This window comes from Martes martes, assembly GCF_963455335.1.
Source record: "Martes martes genome assembly, chromosome: 9".
Lineage (NCBI taxonomy): Eukaryota > Metazoa > Chordata > Mammalia > Carnivora > Mustelidae > Martes > Martes martes.
This window is the reverse complement of record NC_137896.1, coordinates 27,139,789-27,165,519: the sequence shown is the minus strand read 5'-3', so window position 1 is coordinate 27,165,519 and position 25,731 is coordinate 27,139,789. Positions and strand designations below refer to the sequence as shown.

The following is a 25,731-nucleotide window of genomic DNA, read 5'->3' as shown; positions in this document are numbered from 1 at the left end:
CCCTGTAGCAATCCATCACATTTGTGATTCTCTTGATGCTGGAGACCTGACTTGTTCCATTCTCTCACTATCGCCCACAGAAACAATGTCATCGTGTCTTCTGGTGTGTGCATGCCAGCATTTACGTGGGGTGAACACCCACAAGTGGAGTTGGCGGGGGATCTAGGTTTCGTGATTCTTCCACTCCACCAGGTTTGCCAAGTTGTGTTCTGACGCCTTAGCATCACAAAGGAAGATCCCTCCACCCACATGTCCTTCCAGGACCTCACAGAGCTGAAAACCCGCTTTTAATAACCCGAACTTAGACCCTAACTCATTTGACGTATGAACTAAAAGTACTTTTTTGCATGGTTTTAAAGATATACCAAGTTTCCCAGGAATGAAACTACTGTCACCAGAGGGAAGACTGAACTTTGTGTTGTTCACAACTTAACAAGATTTTTTTTCTTACCATTTTGAAAAATTATGTCACCCACAGCAACACACTTATAATATTTTAATCATGCATCAAACAGCCCTGTACAAGGGCGCTTGTGTGGCTCAGTCCAATTAAGTGTCCGACTCTTCATCTCAGCTCAGGTATTGATCTCAGGGTTTGTGAGTTCAAGTCCCACGTTAGGCTCCACACTGGGTGTGGAACGTACTTAAACAAACAAACAAACAAAAAACAGCCTGTACATAGAAGCAAGCCCCTAAATGGCTCATTTCGTCTTGCATTATATTTATCCCTGAGAATTGAAATACAGATCATTTTATCCCAAATTATTTCTCCAGTTAGGGCATGATGAGGATTTTTTCAACATGTGTAGGTCAGTTTTATTATATCTGAATTCCATTTAAGGTCCCAAAGGGGTTATAGAAGTGTTTTTTATGAAAAGGGGGATGTGGATCTGAGGAAGCTGTGAACACTGGACTGGCCCAGCTTCCATCTCCCCTCCTTGTTGAAAAGCAGGCCCTGAGGCCCAGAGATGGCAGAGGCCCGCCCTCGCCACCCAGCTTGTCCCTGAGAGCCCAGCCTGCATCCACAATGAATACTGAGGACAGTGTCTCTGCAGCCACCTCACTTGGGGAAGGCATGTTTATGGGTCGGAGGACTCAGGCCATTTCTCCCCACCACGAAGGCACCTGTTTTATGGAAAAGGACAAGTTTTATTTATTGAAATTGGATCACATCCCAGAGTCAGCTCACCACTCATCAGGGGGCCAGGTACCTGCCCTGTATCCTTGTCCTCAGATTGTGACCTTGAATTTCTCATCTGGCTGCTCAGATACTTGGTCTCATCCATTCACTCCTTCATTAATTCAGCAAAAGATCATTAAGTGAATATTTTATACCAGTGACTGCAGGTTCTAGGAGATAAAATGATAACTAACATTTGCAGAGGGCTTAGTAAGTGTCAAGTGTAACTCTGAACAGTTCACACTGGATCCTCACACCTCCCTCTGAAGTACTATAAGGGGCTCCATTTACCCATCAGGACACTGAGGCTAAAGGTAATCGGCTTCATGTTTGGGTTCCAACCCCAGGCTGAGTCCAGAGTGAGTGCTGATAAGCCATATTGTGCCGGAGACAGCCACAGCCTCTGCTATCACGGGGATGGTGGCCCTTGGGGAAGGGTGACACTTAACATGGCGTCACAGGGCATGCACAGGATATCTGATGGAGAGCCCAGGGATGCAGAAAGGCCTCCTTGAAGAGGGAATACCTAAACTGAAGGGAGGGCATGTGCAGGAGCTGACAAAGGGAAGAGGAAGAGAAAAGAATCCCAGGCAGGATGGCAAGAGACAAGAGAGCAAAGAAGCTGAGGACCTAAATGACAGGATTGGGTCTCAGAAGGTGTCCTTGGAGCAGGAGCCTGAAGAAAGCCGGGGAACACCTTGCCCACTGGTAAAGAAAAAGGGAATTGCCGCCGCTGGCAAGGCTCTGATGCAAATGCACGCTTGGCAGCAAGTAGGGAGCAGCAGAGGAATTTAGGGAAGCCTAGGGAAGCCTAGGCGATGAGATGGAGGGGCGGGCGTATTTCACATCGGTCTTGCAGGCCAGGAGATTTTGTCTGCTACGGGGGTTCGTGTTGAGAGCAGAGGAGGGACCTGTTGTTCCAGGTCTATTTCTTACCCTAGAATGTGAGCAAGAGGGCAGGGAATTTGTTTTGCTCTTTGCCTGTCCCCATCCCTGGAAGAGCACCAGGTTCTTTGATCGCATTCAGTAAATCTGTGAACAAGGAAGTGAATGGACGAATAAATAAATGAATGAAATGAAGGACTAAGTCAATGAATAATTACGTATCTGACTCCTCCAGAGATCCTTCATCCCACAGGTGCCAGGAAGACCGGCTCCGCCTCTCCACCGCCCGGCTTCCACCCCCGCCCTTAGGCTGCAGATCCGCACCGTGGCCGCCAGAGGGCGCGGAGCAGGGGGAGTTTCCCGCACGGAGGGCTTTGCGTGAGGCACCGCATGGGGCGGGGCCTGCGGGCGGGCGCCTCTCGGCTGGGTCTGGTCGACCGGCGGGCGGAACGCGGCTGCGGGGCTGAGGCTGTGCGGCAGTGGCCGGAGCGGTTCGGCCGGCGCACAGAGCGAAGATGGCGGCGGAGCGACAGGACGCGCTGAGGGAGTTCGTGGCGGTGACTGGGGCCGAAGAGGACCGGGCCCGCTTCTTCCTCGAGTCGGCCGGCTGGGACCTGCAGGTAGCGGCGCGGGGCAGGCTGCGTCGGGCCGGCCGGGGGCTGCGGGAGGCGGGCGTCCGGCGCATCAAGCCCGCGGTGGCTGAAGCGCACAGTCATCCCGCCGGGCTGCGGCCCGACCCAGGCCTCAGGGTCCTGAGGCCCCTTGCCACGCGTCGCCAACTCGGCTGGGCGTGGGAAAACGCGGGCCGGCCCCGGCCGGGCCCTCCTCTGCTGGGTTTCGGGTCCCCTCTCCGCCTTGTCCGCTCGCGGGGCCAGCGAGACTTTGGGCACTGCCGCGACCCGCGTGGAGAGGGAAGCGGGGGGGCGTGGCGACCGCGCCGAGGCTCGGCTGGGGCCAGGCCGACGGGAATGACCAGGTCCAAGGTTGAGTCGCGCGGGGGAGGAGGTGATCCTTTATTTCCCTTCACGCAGCCCCTGCCGCGGGTTGAGGGAGCACCCCGGCCCAGGCATTGGCCCACGCCCCCTCCTACCCTGTTCCTGGGGGAGACTCCCTCCAGGGTGGTGGCGCAACCTTGGAGCCTATTCGTCTTTCCTGGTTAAGTCTTCTGTAAAATGGGAGGCTCGTGGAATTTATCGTCCAATGTACTGGCACGTATTACGTATTCATTAAATATTTGTTAATTAAGGCATTAACATGAGCTACACGAGGGAGGGATTTTTGTAAATTGTTGAATCTCCCGTGCCCAGAACAGCTCCCTGCTCATAATGGGTACTCAGTAATTAATTGTAGAAAGAATTGTGTAAATGGTCTTGGTCTGCCTGCGTCTTAAGTGGATGACAATGATTAGTATTTCTTGATTCCCTCCCATGAGCCAGGTGCTATTCTAACTCCTTTACGTGTCTTAAAATTATTTAATCTTTGCAATTTGCCGTTGAAGTTTAGGGAGGTTAAGTAACTTGCTCAAGGCATCACTAGCTATAGACTGGAAAAGATAGCCTTAGAACTCAGTTCTGATTCCAGAGCACTGAAGCACCAAGTGCCAGGCACTTTCCAGGTGATGATTTGTTTAATCCTAACAACGGTGAAGTAAAGAAAACTAGCTCCTCTGTATAGGTGAGCAGTTAGATGCTGAGAAGGCAAGTGATGTGTCCCAGATCCCACAGCCAGTAAATAGTGAGGTTGGGATTTGAACTGGGTCTGCTGACTCCACCATTTAAATTGCTTCCGCAGAGCAAAAGAGGTATAGTGTCATGCCTGTACACACAGCGTGCAGCCCTGTGCAGGGCAGAAATACAAAATGCAGCCACGCCCTGGAAAACCTAGGAGCTCACAGTATTACACAGTTGCCAGATATTCAGTCCCAGTCTCTTCACTCTACAAGTAGGGAAACTGAGGCTCGTGCATGTGACATGACTTGCCTGCCAGGACCAGGACTGGAATGTAGGCCCCCCTCGATTTCAGTGCGTGTCCTATGACAGCACACTGCCTCCAGCTGACTGCTTATATCCCACGAAGGCATACCTGACTGGCTGATTATGTCCCTCGGGGGCTCATTGCCTACTCTAAGGCTGGTGATCCTGAGGACAGGAACCATATCTTTTTCATCCGTAGACCTTAGTGCTCTTCTTACTTCTTTGTTTAAAGTGATTTGTAAATACCTAACTGTTAAGTCAGTGAGAGAACCACCAAACGCAAATGGCCAAAAGACTCCCGTACACCTGCTGTATGTAGAGAGCTGAGGCATGACTGTGCAGGAATGTTATTGGATCCTCTCATTCATTGCACAGGGTTGGTGGGACAGGTGTCTGCGTTGCATAGATGAGGAAACTGGGCCTTAGTGAGAAAGTAAACAAAGCAATTTGGACCAGTCTCCCTGTTCCTTACTCCTGGATGTCTCATAAAAGCTGAGAGTAAGGGCCTGAGCAGACTGCCTGGGATGGAACCTGGCTCTAGTCTTTACCATCTGCTTAACTTTGGGAATTTTCTTAATTTCTCCGTGTTTCTGTATCAGCTATAGAATGAGACAATAACACCAATTACATGTGGTTCTTCGAGGATTAAATGAGTTAACACATGTAGATTTATGTTCAGAACAACGTAGCACATAAATAAATGCTCAATAAATGTACACTGCTTTTACTGGATCACGTTTCCTAGTAAAATGAGAATGAGGAGTGTCTCCATCCTAGCCTGCCTTCTTGCCTTCTATTATTTCCCTTAGTGGATGGAATTTGTTTGAGGTGATAAAAAGAGAGATGCTTGCTATCTTTTTATCTCATTTTCTGTGGTCCCCAGATAGAGACCACCTTCTAAGTGTGAGCCATATCTTCGTGACTTTGCTTTTTTGCACTCAAAGGCAATATGTGTTAAATGAAGGCCTATTTAAGAATCCCAAGTCTGTTTAAGAATCTCCTACGTCTCTGTTGCAGATCGCCCTAGCGAGCTTTTATGAGGATGGAGGGGACGAAGACATTGTGACCATTTCGCAGGCAACCCCCAGTTCAGTGTCCAGAGGCACAGCCCCCAGGTAAGGGCCAACTTCAATTATTGCTACTTGGGTGTGCTATCAGCAGTGATGAGGACCAGTTTCCTGACCTAATGGAGGATTAATCGTGGGGATACAGACCAGTGGATTGGAGTAAGAAAGTTACATTAACTGGTGGATACTAGTTCCTTGCATGACATATTCCTCTCCTGTAGAGAGAGGCACAGCACACTGCGGTGGAGACTCTTACCTGACTGTGGTTTACGGCCCTGTCCTAGGGGGAACCACAGAACCTGCTTTTAAGATGTCTGAGGGTCTTTTATTTATGAATGTGAGGAGTGATCTCTCTGTCTCTAGAAGTTTTTAAGTAGAAACCAAAGGACTTCCTTTCTGGCGGCTATAGATGTAAAAGATTGGACTAGATGACTTTAGAAAGGCTCTATTGATATTTTAGGATGCCTGTATAGTCTTATACCCTGTATAGTCTTAGAGAAAATAAACCTGTGTAACCCACTCTTCCCCAGATTGATTAGGTGAAACAGAGTTAACCTTTATGATCCAATTTACATCCCCTGTCACAGCCACCTAAGGTTCCCATGGCAGGTCACTGCTGTGATCTGCAAAGTGAGACAGTGCTGATCCTCCAGGAGACAGGCAGGGCCTCTTCCTGCAAAGTTGTCTGAACTACAACTCCCCTCTGCTCTAGCCTGATTTGTTTTCTACCCTCTGGTTTATGTTTTCATCAGAAAAAATTGTTTGTTTTTTAAATCAACCTCAGAATACAGATAAAGTGTTTCTTTGCCAGTGGAGTGTAAATTATGTTTCTCTCTAAGGGCATCCAAGCTTTAAATTACATTTCCGCCCTTTGAAGAAGGAGCACTAACCGCAGATTTTGTTCCTCCCTAACTTCTTTCCCTGTCTCCCATGTCCAGAGAAAAGAGGTAGTTGGCAGTTGATCTTTTAATTATTAATTAGGGACTGACCTGCGAGGTATGGGTGATGGCTCATCTGGTTGTTACTACTGGGAACATGGTTATTAGGGAGATGTTCCATCTGATTTCCTGGGTGAGTCTTTAATAGGTACCCCAGGTTACTGTGGGGATGGATATTGGTGTGTCAGACATGAGGGGGCAGGGGGGAGTTGAAATGTAGCCTGATATCAGTCACAAGTTTGCACTTCTCTCCACTAGTAGCCTTAAAGCCCTATCAAGGCAGTGGTTTATTGGAGCGTAGGCCTACGAGCCCAACTGCCTACATTCAAATCCCAGCTCTGCTACTTGGGAGCTCTGTGTCCTTGAATGGCTTACTGAACATCTCAGTGCCTCGGTTTTCCTCACCTGGTAAATGGGCAGTGCCTATAACATGAAAGATTAAAAGACTATAACTTATAAAGCATGTAGAACACAGCACATGTTAGCCGTTGTCCTTTTATTGTTATCAGCATTGGTTTTCATCATCCCCATTCTTATAGACCTATAAGTAAAAGAATCGAGGAAATAGAGTTCATTGTTAAGGCCAACAGGACTGAACACATGTGCAGGCCTAAAGGCCTTGCTTTGTTGCTTCGGGTAAGCCTCAGACCTGGTACTCAGCTTGGGTGAAGCCAAGAAAAATGAAGAGGGAGGACACAGTCTGTTACATCATTGGCCTTGCCCGGAAGGAAAAGACGGAGTGCATTCTCAGGAGAGGCCACGCTTGTACTAGCCCCTCAGAGGAGTTGCGTGTGCGACCTGTCTCTGCCGCCACCCTGAGGGACTGGACTGCCACATGCAGGACACCTAGCCTACTGCCTCGCACCCCACCCTGCCCCTGCTGTCCTGTCCTTGACTGCTGTTTCGTGTCCTTACTGTTGCTGCGGGGCAGCACTCTGTTAGTGAGGTCCTCCGTTGATTCTAGAATCTGGAATGATGGGAGAAGGTTTATAAATGACCTAAAGTTGTGGGCAGAATTTTGTGTGTATGTTTTCTTTTCTGGCAAGAAAATACATAGCTTTTATCAGATTTTCCAAGGTCTTTGGAACATAAAGAAGTTAACCATTGCTAAAAGATAGTCTAAACTCCTCAGTCATTGCAGCTGTCATTTATTGAGCACTTGCCAGGTGGCAGACCCTGGGTTAAACCTTTACATGTAAATGTCTTTAGTCGTCACTACAACCCTATGTATGCATACTGTTACTCTACCCATTTTACAGATGAAGATACTGAAGCTGGGTGTCTTCCCGTGGTACACAGCTGGTAAAACAGGGATTTAAATGCAGCTCTGTTTCTGTTTCCAGCATTCAACTCTCAGCCAGAATGATGTACTGCCTCCCTTCGTGGACATACAGGGTCCTCCAGAGCTGGCCCTGAACCAGCCATCCTAATCTTACCCCCTTTTCCTTGTCTCTCAGATCTTTAGTCCCACCAAACTGATTTCGTTGATATCTCAATTTTGCCTCATTTTTGGTTTTCCTGCTTTTGTTTGAGCCTCTCACCTAACTGGCCATGCCTGCTCTCTTTTCTGTCCAGTTCCCATGGGTCCTTCCAGGTTTAGCTCAGTCTCTACCTTCTCTTTTGAGTGTGTTGTCCCCAACCCATAGGCAGCATGCCATGGTCTTGTTACTCAGAAATCTAGTCACCTATAATTCGTTTGCTTCTTGACCCATGTCCACATACTACTTGGTGACATCTCTTGTGGGTTGTCTTGAACTCCTCTGATACTTAACTTCATTTTTTCTCCCTCAATAAATTGTAAGTTCCTGGAAGTGGAAGGGCTCGGATTTCAGGAGCACCCACCATCTGCCTGGTTCTGCCAGATACTCTTACCTAGGTTGTTATGCCTCAACAACTTGGGAAGTAGGTAGGGTGCTGGGTCTTAGAAAGATTGAGGGACTCACAGCTGCTGTTATGGCAGATTCAAGCCCAAGTCTCTGTATATAAAGAGCTGCTTCTGCCACGTGCTACCCGCCCTGTCCAGCACCTCCCACCCTGTACCTAGCACAGGGTAGAGCCGGAGGTAGCGGTGAGTTTCTTCCTTTTCTTCTTTCATCCAGCTTAACTATACTTTCTTAGGATGTCAGGGACTGCCGTTTTCTGATTCTCTAAAACTGTACTATTCAGTGTAGGAGCCTATAGCCTCATGTGGCTGTTTAAATTAGTTAAAATTAAATAAAACAAACCTTCAGTTATTCATCCTAAGCACATTTCAGAAACTCAGTAGTCACGTGTGACTATGACTTCCATACTGGACAGCACAGGAACAACATATCCATCACTATGAAAAATGGATCTGACAAAGGACTTTTGTGCACTTCAGGGTGCCAGGGTACCTGGGAGATAGTTTCGATGCTGAAAAAATGGAAATTTCTGAGACATTTTGCCTCTTTGTGGAGGACAAAGGACAAAGTGTTCTAAAATTGGTGATGTCCCCTGGTCATCCGTGCCATAAGGTAATCTCAGAGCACTGCCCCAGAGCAGCTCTCAGATCTGACCATGTGTCAGAATTACTTGGAGAGCTTCTCAAGTGCAGGGTGCTGGGCATTCCTCCCAGAGTTTCTGACTCAGGAGTCTAAGGCAGGCCTGGGGACTGGCATTTCTCAGTCTCACAGATACTGCTGATGCTCTTGGTCTGAGGACTAGCACTTTGAGAAGCACTTGTAATGTGCTGCACCAGGCATCAGAGCCCCAACAGCTCACAGAAGCCTGAGGGGTTGGTGCTGTGATTGTCCCAGTGGCACCTAAGAACACAAAGACTTCGAGAACGTCATTAGCATACCCCAGGTCCCCGGGTGGTCTCACTCCGAATTAGAACCAGGTATATGGACACCAGAGTCTGTGTCAGATAGTGTCAGAGTCTGGATGGGAGAACTTCTGGAGAAAGACTCAAATCTGCAGCCAGAACAAGTGGTTTGTTCAAGCACATGGTATTTAAAGGTGTTTAACAACAGAGAGAGGGCTTTTTACCCATGGATGCGAGGCTGAACATCTGTGGAAAACTCCCCCTGGGAAGATGAATGAGTGAAATTAGCCTTTCAGGGCCAGAGTGCACATCTGTCACTTGGATCCTTTTGAGCTGTGTCGCATAGAGATCTGGAATGCCCAGGTCGTTGCTCTCTGCTAACTCAAGCAGGCAGTGCATTTGCTACATTAATTGGTCTTTGTTCTCTCCTTTCTAGTTGATGGCACTTCAAAGCCTGTTCCATCCTCTGATTGTCTCCTTGATATAAATCTTTAAGATTGAAGTGCAGCTTTCTCCGTAAAAAATAATTCCTTGAATAATAATTCCTTGAGCCTTCTCAGTCTAGCCCCTGTAAACCTATATTATCCTCTTCTCCCCCGCCCCGACCATATTGTAGAGAACTTACTTGTTCTCCTAAGAAATACATTTTATATGGGGCGCCTGGGTGGCTCAGTTGGTTAAGCGACTGCCTTCGGCTCAGGTCATGATCCCGGCGTCCTGGGATCGAGTCCCACATCGGGCTCCTTGCTCAGCGGGGAGCCTGCTTCTCCCTCTGCCTCTGCCTGCCACTCTGTCTGCCTGTGCTCACTCTATCGCTCCTCGCTCTCTCTCTCTCTCTGACAAATAAATAAATAAAATCTTTAAAAAAAAAAAATAAAGCCATTTAAAAAAAAAAAAAAAAAAAAAGAAATACATTTTATAAAATGTCTCATGATTTCTGAATTCCTTGAAGACAATCTAAACTAGAAAAAAAGTGACAGTTTAAAACAGTGTCGGAGGAGGAAGGTGACTCTTCATGTCAGAGGTGACTCTTCTGTGCCCTCTCCAGCCCCCCACACAGCTCTGCTTTCTTCCTAAACGCCAATAAAGACTTGCTCTTGACTGATGGGCAGCAGAAGCAGAGATATCCTCAGCCACATACTCATTTCATTTTCACTTGTTGATAGTTTGCCCTTCCTGGAATGTGTTACTTTGTGTTTGTGTGTATACCCCTTTCCTGCTGTGCCCTGCTGCTCCCTTACCCCCACCAGCCTCCCGCCCTTTCTCTACGACTGGCAGTCCACTCATTCTTTGGCACACAGTCCAACTGTTGCATTTTCCTGGGAAAACTTTCTCGATGTTCCCCCATCCCCACCCCGCAAAGGACAAGACATTCTGTACCCACATGTGCCATGTGCTTCCCTCTGCCACAACCCATACTGCACAGTATTTAACAGGGGCCATGAGCCTATAGCAACTGAAGAATAAGAACTGTGTCTGGTCACCTTTTAGACCTAGTGTCCAGTTCAGTACTTAAAAATTAAATGAAGAGGAATGCCTGACTGACTCGGTCAGTGGAGCATGCAACTCTTGATCTCAGGATTGTAGGTTCGAGCCCCATGTTGGGTGTGGAGATTATCTAAAAATAATAAAAATCTGTTAAAGAAAAAGTAATAAGAATTAAGTGATAAAAATAGCTATCCAGCCGTCAGTTTTTAAAGTAGTACACACACCATACTGTTCCTCTTTCCTCCCTCTAGGAGAGCTTAAATAGACTCCATTTTATTTCACAATAGCCCTTTCTAATTTTTTGCAGTCCTGTGTTACCTTGAAGAAAAATTCCACATTATTTTGATAGAAAGGTTAGCCCTCTTTCATGTAGATCCTCTTCTACCCCACCAAAAAAATTAAACCCCTGTGTCCTCAACTCCTTAGCAGCTGATAATGGGGCTACTTTTGCTTAACTCTTCCCGATATCTTTTTGCTCCTTTCTGTGTCTCCAGCGATAATAGGGTGACATCCTTCAGAGACCTCATTCATGACCAAGACGAGGAGGAGGAAGAGGAAGAGGGCCAGAGGTGAGTCTCTGGAATGTCCTTGATAATGTGTAAGCCATCTGGAAGGACCTAGAAGGATAATGTGCTCAGTTATCATTAGCCATTACTACTGTGGCCTAGTCTGGGTGGGTTATATTCTAGAAACAGTCTCCCAGTCCCTCTAGCTTAGAAGTCATCCCTTTCCCCTGTTACTGTTTTTTTTCTTTTGGGGTATTCTGGGTTTTTCTTTTTTTAATTATTAAAATAAGATGTATTTGTTGAGGAGTGTTTGGGAAGGGAAACAAATCAATAAGAAGGAAAAAAGTTATTCATAATACCTGGTCTTCCAATGGTCACCAGGTATCAGTTATTTTGGGTGTGTATCTTTCCAGGGTTTTTTTTTTTCAGGTTTTTCTTTTTAATTGGAAAGGCAATATATCACATAATAAACACAATTAAAGGCTTATCAGTGTGTATTCCCCCAATGCAAACACATACATACTATTTGTCTGTCTGTTTTTAACCATTAGGAATGGTATAATAAAAATAGTGTCCACTGTGGAAGATGGAATAGTATACTGAGAAAATGTAACAGTTATACACCCTTTAGTAACTAGAGTTAATGTTTTGGCATATTTCTATTCAGTCTTTGCTCTGTATATAAATGTACTTTGGTATTATATTTTACATGGTGATAGTCAAATAATTTTGTTCTTGTTTTTGTTGGATTAATGCTATTTATTCAGTATTTCTCTGTACCATTGAGATTCATTAGTGTTTTCAACAACTACAGTAATAATTCATCATACGGGTTGTCCAACATTTAAGTTTTTGATGGCTTTTTACCACTGTAAATATCATTGTTGTGAACATCTCTGTGTATTAATCTTAGGTTACATTTCAGATTATTTTCTTAGGGTAGTTTCTAGAAATGAAAGTGCAGGTCGAAGGAATGAATATTTTTAATCACTTGATCACAGGCTCTTAGTTCACAAGCCAAGGCTTTGAGAGTCCATTATAAAGACTTTTCAGTCCGCTGAGCAGAACTTCATCTGCAGCCTCATTTCACAGCTTTGAGTTCCCCACGAGCCCTGCCTCGGTCTGTCAGACGTTCTTAACGATCATTATAGTAACCCTTACGGAAATTTAATTATCTCATGATGGTCACTCTTTGGGAAGCGGGCTGAGAAATTACATGTGTTCTGTTCTCTGTTTTCATCCATATAGTGACCTTTACACTGCCTCACAGCCTTCTTTTTAGATACATTCAAGGTTCAGAGTTTTACATTCCTTGAGTGAAAGGCAATGCCATCAAGTATGTGAATGCCCAACTTCTAAATGGCCGCTGCCTCCTTTTCCTGTCCTGTCACATCCTCCAGGTGATGACCTTCCTTTATTTCACATCCTGATTACATCCTCAGCCCCTCAGCATTTCAGACCTGATGACATTGGTGCTGTCGTCCTTGTCAAGGCCTGTGGCTTGCCTTGCATTCAGTGGGGAATGTCAGGAAATAGAAAGCTGGGACGAATTTTATAGGTTCTCAGCTCTCCCCACTGGGAGACACACTGTTGACCTAGCAGTGAATAGGAGCAACAAGCAGGTGGCTAGCCAGGCTACATGAGTACTGGTTTTTAGAACCAGATTAAAAACTGCTAGCTTCATCTCAAGCCACGTTTGGCCCATTGCAGAGCCTGGTGTGGGTATCTTGGGGCTTGTATTTGGCTTTCCCTGACCTTCTTCAGTACCCTCTTCTCAATGCCCCAGAGGGTATCACCAGAATAGCGAGGTGAGGTGAAGCTTGGGTGAGCTCTCGGTGCTGTATCACACCACCTTACATGTGTGCATTACTCTGTGCTTGTTCTTTTGCATACATCTGCTGATTTGAACCTCATGGCCCTGACTTAAGGAGCAGGTAGGTAGGGCATGTGGTCCTTCCCTCCCATTTCAGAGATAAGGAAAATGAGATACAGGGCAATGCACTGGTTTGCCCAGGGTCACTCAGCGGCAGAGCCAGCACCGGAGCCTAGCTGCTCGTGCTAACCACACCGCTGCCTCTGTTAACCTAGAGCTGCTAGTGGTAGCTGCTTCTGCCTGTGACCATAGCTGCTGTCTCCTAGAGAGGTGCTAGCCACTGGATGGATAATTCCCAGTTGGGACTATTTTTGGACCTGGCATGTTGTCATGCATGCCTGGAATGCCCTTCCCTGGTTTCTTCACCTGATAAAATGTATCCTCATCCTCAGGACTCAGCCCAGAAGATATTCTAGGAAGCCGTGATTATCCTCCCCAGCTCAGTGCTCCAGAGCACCCCTTACTGACCTGCATTGCTGTTCACACTGCATTATGCCTGCCTGCCTACTTAACCTGTTTCCCCAATTAGACAGTAAATTCCTTAAAGATGGACATTGCACCCTTTAATTCAGTGTGCCTAGCACCTAGCCCAGAGCCTGACACCTGCTCTATTCATGTTTTCCAAGTGTGTTTAGTGTTAGACATGTATTTTCTGCGCAGGTTTTATGCTGGGGGCTCAGAGAGAAGTGGACAGCAGATTGTCGGACCTCCCAGGAAGAAAAGTCCCAACGAGCTGGTGGATGATCTCTTTAAAGGTGCCAAGGAACATGGAGCTGTAGCTGTGGAGCGAGTGACCAAGAGCCCTGGAGAAACCAGTAAACCAAGAGTGAGCATAAGGGTTGTTGTCTGTGGCCATAGGCCTCTGGTTTTGGGGGATGGGGGGAGCCCTTTCTCACTCCAGTAGTGACTGAATTTGTTTTGTTTTGTCTTTCACTGCTCACTTGCTCTTACATGTGCAAGAGCAGTGTAGTTTCTCTCACCTTTTAACATGAAATCAAGATTTGAGGCAGTTTTCAAATCTCGGCCTATGGGCTAGAACAGGTCCTATATACATGTTTTATTTGGCCAACTTGATTTACTCAGTGTTTTACCTTTTTTGTTTTAATTAAATTAGTAGCACCTGTGTTACATAAATTCTAGATTTCTGTCGTCTTTGGAAAAGTCAGAAAGTCTTCGGTATTATCTTGCACCCAGATTCCTGCATGACCATAATTAACTAGAGCTTAGTAGCAGCTCTTCCCTTTAGCCAAGCAGTGCCTCCCCGCTCCCACCAATCCTGGTCACTTCATTCATCTACCATACTGCCTAGCCCTGTGGCCCTGAGTTCAGTACCAGAGCAAGTGCACTTAGTAGGTTAAGAAGCTTGAAGTATGTCATTGTATCTGAGTGACCCATCACCATTGCCCCTCTCCTCAAGTGTTTATGAACTTGTGTTCTGTAGCCATTTGCAGGGGGTGGCTATCGCCTGGGGGCAGCACCGGAGGAAGAGTCTGCCTACGTGGCAGGAGAAAGGAGGCGGCATTCCGGCCAGGATGTGAGTGCATTTACATTCTTGGGGCAGCTCATAGACAGTCTGCCATTTTTCAGAGGCAGTTGGTCACATGTTATTTGTACCAGCAGCCTCTGAAAGGAAAGAGGCAGTGCCGTTACTGTGGTCCTTGAATGGAGAGGATTATCTGACGGGCAGGGGCACTCATGAGAAGGGGTGAGCAGAGGAGATGGATAAATGAAGGAGTTTCCTGAGCATTCTGTGAACCTTGGGCAGAGGGATGATTCTAGGGTTTTCTGGTGGTGTGGACATGGCTAAAGAACTTCGGCTTCAGTCCACCCAAGGAGGCCTAGAACACAACTTTGAAAAAATTTTCCTTACTACTGTTCAGTCCTTTTCTCTCTGTGTTTAGGGTCCCCTCTCCAATAAGTGTCTCATACTATATCAGTAATTGTGAGGTTTGTGAATTTAATATTGTGCCGTAAACAGATGTTTGGCCTTGTAACCATTAGTTTCTATAATGTATTTGTTTTTAATCATTTTTGGGTTTTATTCCAAAATAAAGTCAAGCAAGAGGAAAATAAAAACCGTATGCACCTGAGGCAGCAGCTGCTAATATGTTGGTTTGTAGCCTTGACCCTTTACTGTGAATATGTATGGGGAATTAACAGAGATTGTAGATAGCCTTTGTAATAACTGCAAAATAGTCCCATGAGTAAATTTGCCGCGGCAGTTGAGTTGAGCACGAGCTACAGGCCAAGCACACTGGCAACCCTATGGATAAGCCACAGCTTCGACTTAGTCACTTGCTCAGAACCACTTAGCTAGTGAGTGCAAAACCGAGATGCAGACCCAGGGCTGCTTAAATCAAAGTCCATGCTCTTAATCTGTTGCTATATCACCTTCTTTTAGGTTAATACTTGGTGGTTGATTGGATTTTCTCATGCATGCATGTGTGTGGCATGTCTGTGTTTTGATAATGACACAGGAAAATAGTAAGAACCTGCTAATTTGCAGGGTCGCATTGGTATGCTTGTCAGTTTCCTGATAGGGTATGGACTGCTTACCTTCTTTTGTCACAGGTTCATGTAGTATTGAAGCTCTGGAAGAGTGGGTTCAGCCTGGACAATGGTGAACTCAGAAGCTACCAAGACCCATCCAATGCCCAGTTTCTGGAGTCTATCCGCAGAGGGTGAGAAGAGAAGCCCTCCTCTGGGTTCCATGTCAGTGAGTGGACCCTGTGGAGATGGAAAAGAAGGGGCTGATCGAAATGTTTATTATTTCAGAAGTAAAAAGATTGATTGATTGATTGATTGATTTTAGAGTGGGGCAGTGCATTGGGGAGGGACAGTGAGACAGAGAGAATCTCAGGCAGACTCTGCGCTGAGCACGAATCCTGATGTGGGGCTCGATCCCGTGACCCTGAGATCACAACCCAAGCTGCAGCCAAGAGTTGGATGCTTAACTGGCAGGGCCACCCCAGCGGCCCTCTCCCCCATATTTAAAAAATTTTATTTATTTTGAGAGAACGCACATGTGTGCATATCTGAGCATGGGGAGGGGCAGAGGGAGAGAGAACCTCAAGCAGGTTCACACTCAGTGCAGAGCCCAATGAAGGGTTCGTTCTCATGTCCCTGAGGTCATGAGTCCAAAATCAAGAGTTGGACTCTCAACTGACTGAGCTACCCAAGTGCCCCAAGCAGTAAAAAAAATATTTAAGCAGATTTAACATGGTTAAAATACAGATTTACAGATCTAAAACCTTGAGTATCTGTTTTTCCCTTCTGGGCCTGGGACAGAACCAAGTGACCAAATAAGATAGAGGTCTCAGTTGTGACTTTGAGCAAGTGAGAGACACGTGGGAGGCAGACAATAGCCACTGAAGTAGCCACTCCCTGTGGGACCCAGCTACTTTCACATTTGGAACTAGGATGTTTCTCCTCCTTTTGCACGCATCACTGCCATTCCCATGCTGCTCCCTGTGGACCCCAGCATTGCCTTTTCTCCTGCAGGGAGGTGCCAGCAGAGCTGCGGAGGTTAGCTCACGGTGGGCAGGTGAATTTGGACATGGAAGACCATCGAGATGAGGATTTTGTGAAGCCAAAGGGAGCCTTCAAAGCCTTCACTGGAGAGGGTCAGAAACTGGGCAGGTAAGAGCAGCACAGGCAGAAGTAGGACGTGCCAGTCACTCTCCCCGCCCCTGCAGACCCTGCATCTCACTCACTTGACATGCAGCTCTTCACCATTAAGATCATTGCACATTTCATTTGTATGGGAGGAAGAGTATGGAGACCGTGGGCTTTGGTGTTAAAAGACCTGAGTTTAAAATCTCTTCTTCACTTTCTAGCCATAGGACCTTCGACTGTATAATCTCAGTTTGCCCAAGTATGAAATGGGACTGATCAGAGTCCTTACTTCCTTAGCAACTGAGGAGCCCAGAGCGCTGCCCCACAGTGAGCAGTCAGTCAGTAAGCAGGAAGGGCAGTATGTTGCTGCTTTGATTGAGTAATCTAACCTGTTCACAGCAGTAGTAATCTCCTTCATGGCTTTTGGCTGAAGCAGACACACGTTTTCTTGGGTCACCGGAAATGGGGGTTTGGAGGGATGAGAAATCCTGGACTCTCCCACCCAGCCAACATTACAACAGCTTTGTTCAGGATCCAGGGAAGCTCAGAGACATTATTGCCCTGTGCAGGTGGCTGCTCCACCATTGTGGCGGCCCTTATCTCTCCTTTGGCCCTGCCTGATACTCACTGTCACTTCCTGTGACTTTTTCAGCCTTGTGTCCTCTGCCACTGCCTCCATCTTGCATTCAGACCCCTGATAGGATCTGATTGGTCAAAATCACTGTTGCCTTTGATAGGTAGAGTTCTCCCACCAGACCTTGGCCAACCCATACTCGGGCTGCCTTCCCTCAGAGGCCCATTCAGCTCTGTCCATGGAGTCACTTAGTCAGTGTTCCTCAGAGAGAGGTGTGCCCAGAAGAGGCACTTGGAATAGTGAGCCTCCCTGCTAGTATTAGAGCATTATTTTACAGAAGGAGTGCTGAGATTCTTGGACTCTAATGGTTATCCTTGGAGGCATGACTGGTATGTGGTGGAACCAGGATTGGAACCCAGGCCTTCTGACTGGCATTTCTTCCCACACCTGTACAGTGAGCACCCTCTCTGATCTAGACGTGACAGCTCTTGAGCTAGGCACTGCCCGTGCTCACCTCATCACCATTTGTAGGGATCGGAGTGTGGTCTGCCAGCAGCTGTGCCCTTTGAGCTTCAGCTGGGCCCTCCTAGACTCCCCTGCTTCCCTGTTGGCTATTTTGTCTTATCAGGAGCTAAGGTGATAGCTCAGGACATTAGAGACCAATGGGCTAATCTCCCAAGACCAAAATAGGAAGTGTACCCTGCTCTCATTTCGTCCACCACATTGGGCCTGTGGGTTAGTCCCAAGATAGCTGTCCTCGGAGTGGTCCTGTCTGTGGCTTCCCTGCCAGCTGTTGTAAACTTTGTAGAGCACTAGATAATTCTTTTTTAATTATTAAAATAAAATATATTTATCTTTTAAGAAATAATAGAAAATACAGATCAAGAATAAAAACAATCTAATACCCAGATATATCCAGTTAGTATCATTCTAGTCCATTATGTGTGGGTGTGTATGTGTGTAAATTGGGAATGCTGTTTTATCACTTGTTTTGCTTAATGAAACTAATATGGCTACCTACACCAGTAAATGTATTTCTACAATCTTATTTCTAATGCTAACATAACTTCCGATCTTAAGGATGTGCTATAGTTTAACCAGTCCCCGCTGTGAGGCATTTAGGCAGTTGCCAGTATTAAGAACCACATTGCAATGAATATCTCTGATTAAATCTTTGTATACCCTCTAATCTTGGGCTGGAAGTAAAATTGCTGGCTCAAAAGGTCTTCATATTTTTAAGATGGTGTCAAATTGACCTCTAGAAAGGATGTATCCATTTTTGCCCACCAGCTATTGTAAGGAAGGACCCAGAACACCGTACAGTTGGGCTTGTTTGTCTTCATGATATTGATGGGAAGTGCTAATACTGGAAAGTCTGTATTATTTGTGCAAGACTCCACATCTCAAAAAATTTTTAGAAATTTTTTTTTAAGATTTTATTTACTTGAAGGAGAGAGAGAGAGCTTGAGCAGGGTGAGGGTCAAAGGGAGAAGCAGACTCCCTGCTGAGCAGAGAGCCTGATGTGGGGCTCGATCCCAGGACTCTGAGGTAATGACCTGAGCTGAATGCAGATTGCTAAGCCACCCAGGTGCCCCCCAAAATTAAAATGTCTCTTTTAGCAAGAGGGGAATAAATAATTTTATTAGTGTGGAGGATGAATCCAACAAGTTGAGACAGATTTTGATAATCAGGTGTTTGACAGAGCTTGATTTTGCCTAAATAAATACTCTTTGCCAGTGCCACTTTCATTTTATTTCAGTTTGGCTTTCTATGAAAAATGAGCAAAAGACATGTTTTATACAGCTAAATGACGTTTTGTAAGCTAAGTAAGGTTTTAGCTTTTCAGTCTAAACCAGATGGACAGCTTTTTCTAGTTTTTCCCATAAATTTCGCATCATTTTACATTGTCATCTTGTCAACTAAAATGATCAAGAGCCAAAAGTAAGAAAATGTTCTCAGGTTTGCCTAAAAAATCAGTCAGGGCGCCTGGGTGGCGCAGTGGGTTGAGCCTCTGCCCTCAGCTCAGGTCATGATCTCAAGGTCCTGGGATCGAGTCCCTCGTCGGGCTCTCTGCTCCGCAGGGAGCCTGCTTTCTCCTCTCTCTCTGTCTCTCTCTCTCTTTCTGCCTGCCTCTCTGCCTATTTGTGATCTCTCTCTGTCAAATTAAAAAAAAAAAATTTCAGTCAGTCCTGGGTTTTTTCTCCAGTTATCTGAATGAATAACTTGTTCTCAGTTCAAAACTTGAGAAAACTCTTAAAGTTGTATTAAACTTCATTGTTTTAGGTTTTACGTCTGTTTGTTTGGATGGGAACTAATCTGAAGGTCCAGGAAAGACTGCCTCTATTTGATTATGAATAGCAAACACCAAGAATGCCCTGGGAGGGTGTGGGTTTGCTGCTATCCGGATTGGGTTTCTGCTGCTCACCATTCTTTCTGCAGTGGTCATTTTGTAAAGAGACGGCAAGGTTGTCAGCGCTTATAATTGTGACAACAAAGCACCTTAGTGTCCAGGTAATTCCTGACTACAAAGGAAATGAGCAGTTGGGTGATTCAGGCTCTCGATCTGGGTGAGGCACTATTGCCCTGTGAGTTGTATGGTATTTGCAGGGAGATAGTAAAGAAACTTCCGGATGTCTGATCTGACCATTCCCATCCCTGGGTGAAGTGCCTTCTCTGCCTCAGATGACCCAGCCACTTCTTGTGATGTATGGCTCAAGTGCCAGCAGTTCTCCAGAAACACCAGACCCAAGGCTTCATTCCCTTGAACCAATGCATGTGGCTATCGTAAACAACTAGAGCAATTTGGACCTACTACTTTTTGAGTGTCTTGCTACAAATAAGAACCGTAAGATCTGGTATGGAGGTTCCTCGTACTCCAGTCCTCACCCTCCTTGAGGGCTGTGTAGGTTGGGAGTGTCCCTTAGGTGACCTTCAGTTACAGCCCATGGCCAGGCAGTAGCATCTCCAGCTGATTTGGGTCCAGAATGTAGACAAATATAAGTGGGGCAGGACCTTGAGGAATGGTAGTAATCAGCTTTTAGAGTGTTTTTCTGCTGTTAGCAAAGCATTGGAGTAAGCATTTCGTATGTGTTACCACCTTTAATCCTGTTTCAATCCCTAGGCTACAGATGAAGACTCTGAGCCTTGCAGAGGTCAGGTCGCACCCAAGGTCACACTGCTGGTTAGTGCAGAGATGGGTTCCCTCCAGTCTCTGCTCTTAACCTCCCATGCTGTATTGCATCTGAGATATTCTTACATAGACATAGGTCTTTGTTTGTGTTCGTAGTCTATGCTGGATACATTGCATTATTTTTAGCTGTTATCTCAGCCAGAAATTTCATTTAACTCCCATGTTATTGATGAGCAAACTGTCTTGGGACAGTGTTCCATAAGTCCAGGTCTAGGTCTGCCTGACTCCAGGGCTTGGTGGGAGAGTATGGCAGGTGTTAGAGCACAGGACAAGAGCCAGGTAGCTTGGCTTGTGTCCTAGCTTCACCTCAAAATCACCCTGGGACCTGGTGTACATTACTTAATCCCATTGTGCCTCAGTTTCCTCACCTAAAAAGTAATGATGAATTCCTACCTCATACACCGTTGAGGATTAAAAGAACTGCTGTGCGTGAAATACTCCACCTCGGCCCAGCTTGCTGATGGCTGGTCCTGTGCTGTTTCTCCAGCATCACGCTGACTCTCCTTCATGGGAACGGCTGCCATGTAGTGGACTGCCTGCCCTAAGAGGTATGGAGGTGGGATAGGGATAGTATTCCCCTTTTACAGAAAAGGAATGTAGGAGCCCAGATGTTCACTAATTGCTGAGGGTCCCCTAGCTCATGAGTGAGAGGTGTATCAGATTCTCTGGGAGCAGGGGACAGGTTTGAGAAAGCAATTTTAATGTAGGTATTTGTTTCTTAAAGTAAACCATAGAATGTGAAGCTTGACCAAGTCCTGGCTGGTAGGAACACACAGAATGTAGGGAGAGAAAACTTGTTCGTTATGTAAGTTTTTAAAAGTTGAAAAACTGCCCTACAGCATGCACTTCTATTTTCCCACTCATGAAATGGAGACCATACCGTCTCAGAGGACAGTTGTGATGAGTCATGAGGCTGTGACTATCAAACCCCACCCCGAAGACAGCACATGTGCAAAGTGAACACCATTCCCATTTCCCTGCGTTCCCCACCCTTGCCCATACGGATACTCTGGGCTCTCTTGGAATAGCTTCTCTCATTGTAGGCATGACTGAAGATGTGAGAGTTCCCTTTCTGGCAGGCAGTAGCTTCACTGAGTACCTATTCTGTCCTTGGAATTATTACATGAACAGTTGAGGGACAGGCCACCTACAGTCTAATTAGACGTTGGCCTAATGCCCATGGAAATCCCGAGCAAAACAGAGTCAGCCTTAGGCATTTACAGGGGTTATGTTGAACTTCATGAGCATCTCTTGAAGTCTGGGGTGTTGTGGTTTCTCTGTATGCCCTGGCTCACATTTGAGTCCCACATGCAAAACATGTGGTGGTCAAGTAAGTTTGCCTTAACTGAACAGTCTCTTAAGACGTTTAATATGCAAGTGGCTTCCAATGCTGCCAGTTTGTTATGTGGCATCTCTATAACCTTCCTGGGTGATGGAGGGACTGGATCTCAGAAAACACACTTGGGAAAGCACTTTCTGTTAGATTTGCTATGGGTACTATTTTAAGCTTATAAAGATCCAGGGCGAAAGGAGAGGTTTAAAAACTGATGTCATTAGAGACTTAGGAAAGCAAGCAAGCGGACATCTCATGGCCTTTTCTCTGCATGGGTCTGGGCTAGGGTGTCTGCTAAGAGAAAGTCTGGGAAATGAGATGCACAGGTGTTTACAGAAGAGAAGTGAAACCTCCCAACAGTTGTCAAGAATTGGGAGGTGTTTTGTTTTTTAAGATTTTGTTTGAGAGTGAACATGCACACTATCAGAGAGGAACAGAGGGAGAGGGACAAGCAGACTCCACACTGAGCACGGAACCCAACGTGAGGCTCAGTCCCACAACCCTGAGATATGACCTGAGCAGAAATCAGGAATTAGGACACTGAACTGACTGAGCCCCTCAGGCACCCTGAGAATTGTATATGTCATTTTGTATCTGTCTGTGCTGTATGTAATTGTCCCCTTTATCCCTAACAAAAACAGAGTAAGGCACATAGCCTTAACCCTTGTTCAAGATCCTTGTTACTACCCTTCTTGAAACTAAAGGAGTTTGAGTAACTTGCCCAGCACCACATAGCTAATGGGTGAATTCAGACCCCAGTCCAGCTGATCTAAGATCTGAGCTCTAAACACTGCAGCAGATACCACGTCCTGTTTGTAATGTGTAACTAATCCCTATGGTATGGGGTACTTGGTTGGCCTGTGGGAAATCTCTGCCCCCTTCTGATAGTTGACACAGGAGAATAAATATGCACACGAGTAAGGTTGTCTAGGGAATGCAGGCCAGAAAATTCTGTGACAGAGAAGGAGTCTGGACTGGTCCCTACATCCCAGCAGTCACCTGCCAGGCTGTGTCAGGCCCCCTCTACTGCAGACTGCCCTCTCTCGTTGAGGCTTAAACTCAGCCCGGTCCGGTCCTGCTGTGGGCTGTCTTGCATACTGCTTTGAGGACAGCAAGGAAGAAGGGGTTGAGTCACTTGCCCCAGTTACTCAGGAGTGAGGAAGATAGCAGCGAGTCAGGGCTTGAGCGCATCCTGCTGGGCCTGTAGGTAGGTTCCACGAAGGCAGACTTGTCTCCGTCGCTCCCTGTGGTGGCAGCAGCAAGCCTAGTCCTGGATACAGCAAGTGCTCAGGCCAACTCTGAGGCGGGATTGCTTCCTCCAGGGGCCTTGTTCCTGTGTGCGGCCTGACATGCTCCTCTTTCCTCAGCACGGCCCCCCAGGTGTTGAATACCAGCTCTCCAGCCCAACAGGCAGAAAACGAAGCCAAAGCCAGCTCTTCCGTCTCAATTGACGAGTCACAGCCCACCACAAACATCCAAATACGGCTCGCCGACGGCGGGAGGCTGGTGCAGAAGTTCAACCACAGCCACAGGTGCCTTGCGCCGTCTGGCCTTGCTTATCCTGGGAGGGCCCCCTGAACACCAGCAGGCACTCCATGCCACCCCGAAGGCGATAGTGGGATGGGAAGGTCTGCAGGTCAAAAGCCTTTGGTTCTAGTCCCTGCTCTTGCATTAAGTGTGGCCAGTAACTGCTTTTTCCCTGCTGTGGGTCTCATTCCTTGCCTGTAAAATTAGGGGATTGGAATTCTCAGGGTCTTTTTAGCACACACAGCATTTGTTCACAGAAGATTTCATGGTAAAGCCCAAGTACAGAAGAATAAAAAGTACTGTGGTTGATGGGGGGAGGGGAGGGCACAGGGCCATCATCCCCTCCAATTGGCTTCCTCTACCCACCCACCTCCAGGGGATCTCTGAAAACCACTGGGCTGTCAAAGTCTCTTCTAGATACACCCTTTGAGAATACTAGAATACCTGCTCTACTGTTTCAGATCATCTGGGCTGGATTAAAGCAAACTGTGCCAACCCCATTTTAAAGATGGGGAAACTGAGGCACAGAAAGATTGAAGAGATTAGCAGGGAAGGACTGTTAACTAGTATTATAGGTATTTGGCAACTCCTTTTTCTGGAATAGTCCTATCTGAATTTCATTAGCCGTAGGCCAACTAAACCAGAAGCACATGTGGGGCCCAGGGAATGGCTTGACAGTCCTTGCATGCTGACAGGGGTCTCATGTGGGCTAAGTTGTGACACGAGTGTGATTAGGATTACAGGAGGTGGGTCAGGAAGAGGAGCCTCTAGGAGGAGGGACCTGAATGTGGGCTGGAAGCCGGGCATGATGAAAATCTAGAAGGAGGAAGATAGAGAACGAAGGGAAGGAGGGTGGTATCAAAGTAGGCAGGGATCACAGTAAGGTGGTCGGTATTTATCCCAAGAAACGGGGAGCAGCCGTGAAGGTTTTAAGCAAGGGAGTGACATGATCTGATGTGCTTCCAAGTGAGTATTTTGGCTGCCCTGTGGAGAAGGATGGCCGGGGGTTGTGGACAGCAGAGAAGGGCCCTGCTCACCCACCTCCCCACTCACCCCCGCTCCACCAGGATCAGCGACATCCGACTCTTCATTGTGGATGCCCGGCCGGCCATGGCTGCCACCAGCTTTGTCCTCATGACTACCTTCCCGAACAAAGAGCTGGCTGATGAGAGCCAGACCCTGAAGGAAGCCAACCTCCTCAACGCCGTCATCGTGCAGCGGTTAACATAGCCGCCCGCCTGGCTGGCAGCCTCATCTCCCTCCTGCGTCCTCCACGGCCAGCTGCCCCGCGGGGACCACCCCTCCCACCCCCATCCCACACACCCAGCAGTCCAGTGCCACGTCTCCTCCGTAGCTCTGGGTTCTTAGATCTCGGTTGGACATTTGTTTTCTCCTTAGTTGCATTTCCTGGGTTTTTGTGAACGATCAATGGACTTTAAAGAAAAAAATAAAAATAACCAAAAAAATTGAAGGAATATCACCAGCATGTTGTACGGAACCTCTCCCACTGAAGCCGCCTTTGATTGCTTTAAAAATCACATTAATTTCCAGGGTGTGTGGGGAGGAGCCTCCCTTCCATGATTGCTGCTTAAAAATGGCTTGTGGCCCACAACTGCATCCGCTAGCATCCACCCACCGTCCCTGAGATGACTAGTGGAGTGTTCCCCTTTGTTGGGAAGGGAGTCCGGCACTTGAAGAAAGAGGCTTTGTAGCCACTTGCTCCCACGAGAACAAACCTCTTGACTGGATCAAGCTGGGCAGCAGCAGGAGTGCATGAAGTGTGAGGTTAGATCTAGATGCCCATGAGCCCTTCAGGTGAAAATAAATACTTCCCTGTGCTCTTTTCACTCAAATCCTGGGAAATTCGAGCTCCCTGGACCTGGGACAATTGGGATTTTGTTGCCCTCCACCTGCCCCAGCCCTTTCCTCCCCTGTCTGGGCTACTCGCACCCTGATTCTCTCAGCCGTTCTGCCATTGCCTTATTTACTCCGCGTGCATAGATCTGTACCTGGGAGACAAGATAGGGTGTTTTCTCATTGGGAAGCAGCTCCTGCCAACCCAAGTGAGTGCAGAGTAGAGCTCTTGGCCTAGGAGAGGAAGGGAATTCGAATGTCCCTACTCTCTCCACTCACGGCACAGGGCAAATAAGATGGTGACAAAGGGACGCCTTCCCTGTGCCACGAGCCCCTTCCACTGTGTGAGCGTTTGCAAGAGGCTCCTGCTGAGTCCGTTTCGAGGGCAAGTGCAGCATCCCCAGCTCTAGTGTGCAGGTCCTGTGTGTAGTTCTCTGCCCTGCCGCCCTCCGACTGTCACAGCACAGGCACAAGCTCCCCCTGATAAAGGCCTCCTCCCAGCAGCGTGCTTCCTGTGCAAGTTTGGCAGAGGAGGGTCACAGGGGTCTCAGATGGAAGTCCTTCCACCGCCCTAATAGCTGAACCACAGACTGAATCAGCACTGACTCAGAGTCTCCTGGTTTTGAATCATAATGTGCCTCAGCCCCCTTCCCAGACACTCGTCACCACACACTTGCTCTTTCCTGCTTCACCCCTGCGGTGAGACAGGAATACGGCTTCCCAACCCCAGAGCTAGGGAAGGGCTTGGGGTTTCCCCCAGTACCCATCCTGAGACGGGGATGTGGCTTGGTGTTTCTGATCCCAAACTGGCAGGGGCCTGCCAGGGCAGCAGGGTCCTCGGCACGTCTGGCAGGCAGAGGTGACCACGGAAACGAAATGCGGGTCTGGAAAAACTTTGTAAATTGTTGTCACCTTGACCATTAAAAACCAAAACGAGGACAGC

At 47.2% G+C, this 25,731-nt stretch overlaps 1 protein-coding gene across 1 annotated transcript; it reads left to right on the top strand.

The window, feature by feature from the left end:
* Positions 1–2,486: 2,486 nt before the first annotated feature.
* NSFL1C (NSFL1 cofactor) lies at positions 2,487–25,731 on the top strand. Its single transcript, XM_080813467.1, has 9 exons — positions 2,487–2,685; positions 5,056–5,153; positions 10,811–10,885; positions 13,356–13,521; positions 14,137–14,229; positions 15,267–15,376; positions 16,197–16,334; positions 22,775–22,939; positions 24,002–25,731. Exons 1-9 carry the CDS (start codon positions 2,581–2,583, stop codon positions 24,162–24,164), a joined length of 1,113 nt encoding a protein of 370 aa, XP_080669593.1. The 5' UTR covers positions 2,487–2,580; the 3' UTR covers positions 24,165–25,731.

Coding starts and splice junctions, on each gene's coding strand:
- NSFL1C (XM_080813467.1), top strand. CDS start 2,581: ATGGCGGCGGAGCGACAGGACGCGCTGAGGGAGTTCGTGGCGGTGACT. Junction 13,522..14,136: donor GAGAAACCAGTAAACCAAGA/GTGAGCATAAGG, acceptor TGTGTTCTGTAG/CCATTTGCAGGGGGTGGCTA. Junction 16,335..22,774: donor GAGGGTCAGAAACTGGGCAG/GTAAGAGCAGCA, acceptor CTCTTTCCTCAG/CACGGCCCCCCAGGTGTTGA.